The sequence below is a fragment of the Fundulus heteroclitus genome, chromosome 5, assembly GCF_011125445.2.
Source record: "Fundulus heteroclitus isolate FHET01 chromosome 5, MU-UCD_Fhet_4.1, whole genome shotgun sequence".
Classification (NCBI taxonomy): domain Eukaryota; kingdom Metazoa; phylum Chordata; class Actinopteri; order Cyprinodontiformes; family Fundulidae; genus Fundulus; species Fundulus heteroclitus.
In genome coordinates this window covers 29270932-29280910 of record NC_046365.1, presented here as the reverse complement: position 1 = coordinate 29280910, position 9979 = coordinate 29270932, and the positions used below count along the sequence as shown (strand labels likewise).

The window sequence follows — 9979 nt, the reverse complement described above, 5'->3', positions numbered from 1 at the left end:
AGGACAACAAAACAGGACAAAAAAAACCTTCTTTTCACTTCCTGTTTTATTTTGTACTCATTTCCTGTCTCGTTATAGGCAGCTTCACTTCCTGAGTTCCTCCCTGTAATCAGGATCTGCCACAGCCTAATGCCATTCACCTGGACTTTGTGCTCCTCCTTTGTTTGTTGGCCTATTTAGTTCTCACTTATGCCTCTTCCTTTTGCCATTTCATCTTTATTCTTAGAGCCTAGCGTTCCAGCCTTTTTGACACTAGAAAGCTAAAGTAAGACTTTAGCTTTCTAGTGTTTTTGACCCCAGCTTGAATTTGGACCTGTCTTTGCCTCTGTATTTGATGCCTCTGTTTCTGCTGGATTTTTGGTGTTCGACATCGGACTATATTAAAGGAACTTTGAGTCTGAATCCACTGTGTCGGGTCTTGCATTAGAGTCCTCTATTCCTGAGCTATGCGACATTAAGTGTATCTGCAAGGTAGGACTTTGAAGTGAATGAATCTTTCCTCACACAAACTAACAGCAAAGATGGAATGAAATCTACATCAAGTAAATTGATCACCTTTAATTTAGTCTAAGAAAGGAGGAAAAAAGATTGTTGTGTAATAGTTTTTTTTTTTTTTTTACTCTGCTGGATTGGTGCTGTCAACACAGATGGCTTTAACCCAGAGGTGTTCGATATTTTTGCCACATGGGAAAGTAGTCGTGGGCCACAAAAAATAGTTATTCATTAAAAAGACACATTTGTTGTGATCTTTTATATTTGCCCAGCAGTAAATTATCCATGCCACATTTCCAAAAAAGCTGATCAATAGCAACTCGATTTTTCTTAGAGGCATCTGTGAATCACTGTAGATCTGAAAATAAAATAAAAAGAAGCATCTCGCATGTTTCCCGTATACCAGGCACTCAGTTTACAAAATGTTTTGGTTGATAGTTTTCTATTTTCCTGGTTAAACAAAAGAACATGGTTTCCAAAAAGAATGGGTCACTCATTCTTTAAAAATGCTATTTGAATTTAGCCAAGGTCATAACCTGGGTGTGCACATGTCTGTGTGAGTAAAGCTTGCTGGATGGTTGTGGTCCTTTTTAGTGGGAATTTAAGGTGAAGGCAAAAAGCACTGGTTATAAAACACAAATACTTTGTGTTTATCCTTACATCTGACATTTAAAGCACATTCTCATTTGTCAGGTAACACTGTGTGCTGGAGCGTCACATTTGTATCATGCTTGTATTGTGGTTACAGGCTGCTCAAAAATTACTCCAAAGGTCACATATGGCCTACGGGGGCACCCTTAGAACACCCCTGCTTTACCAGGTCAAAAACTTTAAAATGGGTTAAAGAAGAAACAGACCATCATTTTGAACAATAGGACGACCTGATCAGAATTTATTAAACCTTTTCAACAGGATAAACAAAGAAATAAAAAGATTGTGAAATTATATTACATATTATTTTATTGCCAATGGTTGGTGTTAATGAGTTTAATTGACAACTAATGAATGGGCTATCTCTCTTTTTTAAGCACAGGGATTACTTTTTAATCCTCCCTTTTTCAAAATATAAAATACCCAGACTGGTCCGACCTTGATCTGCTTTATTGTACATTTTTCAACACAAAGAGTATGATTTCTGAGACCTTTATTATGGGCCCCATTTTCAACCCAGCTAAAAGCATACTGTACGTAACCCAGCAGTTTTCAGTGTGTTTACCTTAAATTACCTTAACACCATATGACTGTCCTTTTCAGCAAGAGACAGCTAACCTAATGTGAAGCTAATGGCTTGGTCTGCAGTTAAGTTTGCTGAAATTAAAGAGCCACAATCGGACTGTATGAGTCCAGATGTAAACAGCAACTTCAGTACAGAACACCGCCCCAAAAGGTACAGTCTAAGCAGGAGAGAGGGAGGAGTGATGACCTAGATATATTTCTCTTTGGGTAGTCCCTTAATGCCACTCACAGCTTTCTGCTGCAAAACATCTGAAAGGAGGCACAGCAAGCCTAAATCTCTTCTGCAGGGGTGATTGATGTGCAGAGGGATGAACTTCTGACTTCTAGTGTTGTTTCATGATGGAGGGAGCACTGTTAAGTGTGCCATGTGTGAGTGTACAGACTTGAGCAGCAGGGAGGGAGAGTGTGTGTGTGTTTTTAGAGAGGTTTCCTCTCAGTTGTTCCACCTCTCAATCTGACAGCAGCGGCAACAGCAGCTTGCTTTTTTTTTTCTTCCTCCGCCTTCCTCAACTGTGGAGAAAGTCCACCAGGTAAGAGAAGCGACCCGCACACTCTCGCGCACGATGTGACAGCGACTTGCGACGAGCGCGCGTCCCAGGTCTGCATCATAATTTTGGAAAGACAGAGACGGGGAAAAAGGGAGTAAAATGTCAAAGAAAAGAGGGGACAGGAAGAAGCAAAAGAAGCAGCCGGCGGCGCGTTTGGGTGCCTGCAGAGACGTGCAGGATTATTGAAGTTCCTCATAAATCGCCAACTCAGCAGAAGTTTTCTTTGTTCAAAAGTTACAGTAACGGTGGCGCGCGCTTTCTCACGCGCTCGACGCACTGGCCGACTCTGTTTATGCGCGCGAGCGTGTGCGTATGTGTGTGTGTGTGTGTGTGTGTGTGTGTGTGTGTGTGTGTGTGTGTGTGTGTGTGTGTGTGTGTGTGTGTGTGTGTGGGAGAGTTGTGTAACTCTTTTGTTGGGCTTATCCGAAGTGCAGCTGCATGCCAAATTGATGCTCAGGCGTTGTAGACGTGGCTTCCACAATGAAATCCCTCTGACTGCTGGATGTGTGCTCTGGTTGAATCAGCTCCAGCAAAGCGTGTTCAGCTCATTAGGTTTATGACTAAGTTGGACAAGATGTGCTCACATTTCTTAAGGGACGGGGGGAATTTTAGAATGAGGGATGTTGAGGTCATTTTATAATGCAAGCTTTTTACGAAACAACACATAGCAACTGTGGAATTATCTATAAAAGTAAAGCTACACTTCTTTTCAGAACAAGTGGTTTTAAGTAGCAGAAGTATATAGTTCTGCAACCTAAAACTGCTCAGCTTGACCCTTCGATTCCAAGGTCGAGGCTACACATAAACCCACATTTTGTCAGGTAGTTCTGATTTGGACCTTTTTTCAAAACTTAGAACAAGCAAGATTGCTTGGCCTAAAAGTGGCTTAAACATAGACTAAAAGTCCACAAAAAGTCCAGAAAAATAAACCGAAACTCCAGACAATACTTACTAAACTAGCATACTCTTTTTAGTTGTAAAATTGTGCCAAGGATTGGTCAGATATTTGGACACCACCACCTGATTCGTCAAATGTTTTGTGTCGTCATAGCTTAGTCTTGGGGTTTTACTTTAAAGCCAAGATTCTAACTGTTTATTAAATTGTGGGTTAAATTTTTTTTTTTAGAGAGGTAGATTATTTTTATTGCTCAGCTATTTACACAGATCTCCCTCAGTTTTCCCGCAAGACGTATGTCAAAGGGAAATTAGGGGTGTTCATACTGTCCATTTCTTGTCAATTCTTGTCCATTTCATCAATTTGACATGTTCCCATTAGAAACTGTCTTTTTGTCAAGATTGATTGATACTTGATTTTGACCTATACTATACTATAATAGCAAAGGCTCAAAACAACCCGATTATTGATCCTGTATTGCGAGTAATTTCTGTTGCTACACTTGCAAAACATTGACAGGAATGCATGCATAAACATAATGCAACACCTACCAAACTTAGACAAATTATTTTTGTTGTCTAATGCACTTACAAGGCATCCTTTGTGTCTGGTGGTCTTCGCGCTCTGTTTTAAAAGATTTGGCAAATGTGTGCAACACTATTACACTATATTTCTACTTTGGAGAAAAAGTGAAATTCCTACAGAAGACCGTCATATTCCTTGCGAAACACAATCATCCATTATGTTTACATAAAGAACCCTGTCACAGCTCATTGTGAATTGCACAAATATATTCTTTTAAAACGTCAAGTCTGGTTACAACAATGAGTATATGTATGACTGCAATCCAATTTCCATCTGCTGTGGATATGGTGCCAACCCTCATGACTTTCAAAGAATTTTGAATCATGGTTATAAATGTAAACTGCCCATTATAATATAAGAGAATCACCTAAAGTAATACATGTCACACTGTGAGATCATGACTGTCTAAGCAAAACCATTTTGCCTTGAAATAAATCTTCTCAGAGTTTCTCCTGTATGAAGGAAATGTTCTGTTTCCAGTTCAGCACACGATTAGTCCTGCTCCATCTGCAAAGAACATTAATGTGGCCAAGACTAGAACGAAACCTCCTTGTCAGTAAAGTTTATTTAATGCATCCATCAAACAAGATGCTTAATTATTACCAGCAACCCTACTACTTCCCCTTGTCTGTGAATCAGTGGGTGCATCGGTTTATCTGTGTTGCAAACAGAAAGTAGTTCAGTTGCAATGGCCTGAAATCATCACTTGTTAGAGGAGCCTAAGGACATTTTTGGGATTGCTACTAAGCACAAAAGAAAAAGAAAGTACAAGTAAGCTAATTTACTCTGCATCATTTATCCCTACAGTTGATCTTGATTAATGCAGTTCAGTTTATTCATATAACGCCAATTTACAACAAATACCATACCGAGTCAGCATTTGGCAATGGCTGAAAAGTCGGACTCACTTTTAACAGGAAGGTACCACCAACCATCTATCCATCCGTCTCGACTGACTGGGGCTTTATTACATGAATACAGTTGAAAGGATATCAATGTCCATACTTGTTCCGATTGATATATATTAGCAATACAATAAGTATTAAAGCAGATGACAAAAATCAGAGAAGTTTCAAATCCTAACTAAATATGCTAACAAATTGCAAAATGTATCACTAGCATGTCCTCTGACATCTGGCTGACTGGAACAGAGATACTGATGCTCGTCATAACTACAGTGGTTAGATTTTACTGGCAGTGGTCGGATAAAAATGTCGAGGCAGAACTCCAGCCATTTCATTTTCTCACCGTCATGCCACATCCATCATTTAAAAAATCCTGTTAACATTCATTCATCAGAATAAAAACACAAGGGAGGCTCTGTTATTTCTCTCTTGTGTCTCATCCCTGTTTATTTTATTTCCTCAGTTTTCTGTGCCATAGATGAAGGGTTTGGATAAGTGGTGGGGGGAAAAGATGAAAGTCTGAAGAAGGAAGAGAGATTCAAAGATGAAGATGAATATACTTATATACTTCTAACAGGTTTTCCTCCATGATTACCCTGTATTTTTTTATTTCATCCATCTCACTAACAACCGTGACCGACCTCACCGTTCCTGTATAAAAGCACGCTCACATCATGATGTTGACGATGTCGTGTTTCACATCCAGGATGGTGTGTACAGGATGATGGCGCAGTGGTTTCTGCTACGCGTGCCATTGTTCATGTTGGATGAAAAGTTCAGAGTTGGTCTCATCTGACGAAAGCAAATGTTTGCTGTATCCCCAAAATAGTTTATTTTATCAACAGCTCTCTTCAGGCCACTTATCCATCAAATGTACAATAGTGAGAACAACTAGAGTATCTGTCAACTGATTCTTCCACCTGAGCTCTTCTAGAATTGCCTTGGACCTCTTTGCTGCTTCTTAGATTAATGCCCGCCCAGTCTCTTAGTTTAGATAAACAACCACATCCTGATATGTCTGCAGTTGTGCCATATTTTTGATGACTGAGTGGTGCCTCTATTGTTCTGTATGTTCAAAGGTTTGGATATAAGCAGACACTGCTTCAAACCTCTCCACAGCCTTATCCCGACCTATCTCGTGCACCAGTCCTGAGAAAGTATGTAGATACAATGCTGAGGTGATTGACTCAATTGAAAAAAAGATGCAGAAAAAAAAGATTTGTTTCTTTGTTTTTGAATGCTCTGGGAAGCTCTGGTGGTTTGTCACATTTTTATGCAAATCAAACTTCTTCTGAATGAAATATTTTAAGTGATTCAGAAAAAAAATATCCAATGAAGTTCATGGGCAAAGAAAGTGCACACATTTCTCTGTAAATATTTTTAGAAGCCAATCAAATGATCATATCCCTACTAATGTTTTTTAGCATCCACTTGAATCCAGAGGACACTTGTACATCTGAAAACATTATTTCAGTACTTGCTTGTTTTAAACTATACCTTTGTCTCGTGCTTCTGGTCTAAAACCTCTGACAGGCCAGGATTCCGTCATGGAGATTTTAGGATTTGCTTTGCTTTTATGTTTTAAAGACTACATCCCTGGCAAAGTCACAGTACAAATATGTTCTTTATCCTGAGTGTCTGGGACGTGCAGTCTGTTCCAGGAGTCCATTAACTGCCAGGAGTTATAGAGACAGTCATAAAGTTTGGCAGTAATCTGTGAGAATTACTTTAAGCAGAAAATGTTGTTTTTGTCAAAGAAGTATCTTCACATTTGACCAGAAAGCCACAGGAATGTAAGAAATCCAGCACACAGTAAAACCAGCAAAAATGGGTGTGGCTTTACTTGATGTTACAAAATGTTTCAGATGTTGAATAAAAAAATTCAAACAGTTATGATTTATTGTAAAAAAAAATATATATATATGATTTTTTTCAGGATTTTCAAATGAGTCTGCTTATTTTGTTTTTTCCCTCCTGCCAGGTGATGATGGCCATGTTGACTGTAAGCTTGAGTCTGCTGTTCCTCCTCCCCTTGGTTTGCTGCAGCCCCTCTCAATCCAGATCTCCATCCAGACTCTGCAGACGATGCTGCGACCAGCAGGATGCTCCAGCCACCACGGCTCATTATCAAATGCCTGAAGTCAAAACTGTTATCAACATGACCATTCTCAAAGGTACCATCAGTTTGGTTAGCTTACTACTTGACTCTGTTTAATGCAAAAAATAAAATAAAAAATAAATCAGATATGCATCTTCTTTTCTTCTGGTTCCTGAAACATGCAAAATCCTAACATCATATCTGTCTTTTTATCACAATCAGATTACATTTAGAGAGTAATGCGGAGTTGCAATGAGTTTACATGGTACTTGACTGCATCATTTAATTCATGTATCTCTGCCACCATCTCATCGCTCTGTGCTAAAGCAGATGGCTGTGTGCCTCAGTGTAGTAGTGCTTAGTCAGAAGAGCAATCATGCTGGGACTGGGTTGCAGAGACTAACTATGCATTCATGGTTAAGTGGAAATGAGATAAGAAAGAGACATGCTGTTGAAAAGGAAATTAGATGCTCCACTGATCTAAACAACCCGGCACCACGTTTAAAATCAACCCCTGTTCAATGTTTTTTTGTGAACAATCAGCCAGCAAAGTGCCAGTAATCTTTACGCCTTTTCACAATTCCTAACAAGGGAAATACATCATAAAATATACTTTCAGAGAAGCCCAGCATGTGGAGATTTATATTAAAGAAGACATTTTCCTTTGAAAAATCTTTCAAACATTATTTAGAAGCAACTGCTATTTAAGTGTAAACCACTCTTTGAATCAAGAGAACAAATACTTTGCAAAGAAGTCTCGTTTTGATTTTCTATTAAAACTGAATTCATCAGTTTTGATAGAAAATCATGAAATCGGAATAAAACAGATGGTCTCTTATTAAAGCTCAGATATGCCCGAGAAGTCCATGATTAGATTAAAGGTACATAGTGCAACTTTTTAACTTAAATATAATTTATTTTGTCTGCCATACATGCCCTTACAAATGCCAGAAATGAGTTATCCACAGTTCATAAGAGAGGGATTTTCTGGGCTTGTGCGTGGGTGTGACGGGCTGCGCGCTCTCGTTCATCTGGCCTACTTTGTTGATTCTCTGCTGTAATCGATGCATTTGCAAGAGAACACACGCTAACTTCAATACGTATAGCTTCCTTACCTCAGAAGACATTATGCCTCTAAAAAAAAGACCTGTGCAGTTGCAGCGCAGATGTTTTTCCTCTTCTCCCATACGTGTTCACATCAGTGGTGTCATTTCAACTTGTTGCCAGAGGGGGCAGATGTCCGCAAAAATCCTGGAACTTACACTATGTACTATAAGCAAATATAACATATAATATCATATGAAAATATAACCCTAACCCTATTATTGCTAATAAAAGACTTAGTGTTTTACATATGTAAATAAAATGTCATTAATATCATAGATATTAAATACATACATTAAGCTTCTGCCTCATCCTGTCTCTGCAGGTGATAAAGGTGACAGAGGAGACAAAGGCACACCCGGGAAACCGGGTCTGGAGGGACCTTCTGGACAGCAAGGACCCATGGGCCCAAAAGGCAGCAAAGGCCAGCCAGGTGCTCCCGGAGATGCCTGCAAGGTCCTTCACTCTTCCTTTTCCGTGGGGCGTCGCAAGTCTCTGCACAGCGTGGATTATTACCAGGCTCTGGTCTTTGACACAGTGTTCGTCAATCTCCACGAGCACTTCAACATGTTTAAAGGGAAGTTCTACTGCTACGTGCCAGGAATCTACTTCTTTAACATCAACATCCACACCTGGAACTTCAAGGAGACCTACCTGCACCTTATGCACAACGATAAGGAGAAAGTGATCCTTTATGCTCAGCCTAGCGAGAGGTCCATCATGCAGAGTCAGAGCGTCATGCTGGATCTGGCTCTGAATGATGAGGTCTGGGTCCGGCTCTACAAAAGGGAGAGGGAGAATGCTATATACAGCGATGATGTGGATATTTACATCACATTCAACGGCTACCTGGTGGCACCTAATGTCTCCAGTAAAACTGGAAATAAATGAGGATTGGCATAACATCTGGGTTGGGTTATTCACTTGTTTTCATTCTGAAATTGTTTTTTTTTTCTTCAAAAAGAAATATATTATTTTTGGTAGAGGAGATTCTAAAACTGGTGCTATTCCTTTCACTCTTGAGAAGGGGAAAAAAATGCTGTTTTAATAAATGGGGGCAGCCCCAAAATACCAAAAGTTAAAAGGAACAATAAAAACATAGGTAACAAAAGGCAATGCTTGGAAAAACAACAAAAACCTTTCCTTTGCACTTGAATTATAGTTTTGTCAAAAGCAAATCATGTTTCCTAATGTTTGTTACTCTATCAGTTCATCTAAGATCAGTCTTATCATGGAGTTTAGGGGGAAAATAGGTTTAAGAGCAACCACAACCACTCTGAAACATTATTTGGGACATATTAGTCAAACTGAATACAGCTCTGATGGGCTGCTAAGATAACCTTAGTAAATGTTTATTTTGTTTGTTCATTTTAGCTTAACAACGCCCATACAACACTTACCTGTTCAGACATATTTTTGGTTCTCTGATGTAGGATTTAATCTAGAGGGGTGAATGTGGCCTTGTCTTTATAAGTAACTCGATGATTTATTAACCTGCTGGTCCAAAGAGATCTGCTATCAGATTCCAAAACATGAAGGCAGACTGTTTAGTTTGCCTCCGGGGGCACTAAATCTGGAAGTTACAGGTCTAGTACCCCCTAGTGGCTAAAAGTTACACGGTGCTGCTTTAAACCTGATAACATAACAAAACTGTGCTTTCTCACTCTAAATGAATGACAGATGTTACTTCCACAAATTATTCTCTGACAAATAGAAATTAAAATATAAATCTAAACAGATTTGAAACCAGAAGTTTGTATGTGCTGGATAATTTCTTTTTATTTATTTTATTGTTTTGTCTAAGTAAACATTTATGTACCAGTATGAGCACCATGCCAATATAGACCATAATGAACATTGTTACAGTTGGACTTAAAAGGGGGAGATTTGCAAACCTAAGAACACCGTCCCAACTGTTAAAGGAACAATAAGTAATAATGACACCTAGTTGTTAAAAACGGAACAACACATACACAATGCCTTTCATGGAGACCCGCCATTTACTCAACAGTCCATTGTTGCACTGAATTTTTACTTCGATATGATTTAAAGTGAAATACCAAATGCTGCGCTCTGCTTCGGGAACCCTGGGAACTGTCATATGATTGGCTCAGGA

General features: G+C 39.1%; 1 protein-coding gene across 1 annotated transcript; it reads left to right on the top strand.

Annotated features, from left to right (window-relative positions):
* The first annotated feature begins 1954 nt into the window (after positions 1-1954).
* c1qtnf6b (C1q and TNF related 6b) lies at positions 1955-8766 on the top strand. The gene is made up of 3 exons (XM_012849536.3): positions 1955-2258; positions 6643-6835; positions 8189-8766. Exons 2-3 carry the CDS (start codon positions 6646-6648, stop codon positions 8752-8754), a joined length of 756 nt encoding a protein of 251 aa, XP_012704990.2. The 5' UTR covers positions 1955-2258; positions 6643-6645; the 3' UTR covers positions 8755-8766.
* Positions 8767-9979: the final 1213 nt, after the last annotated feature.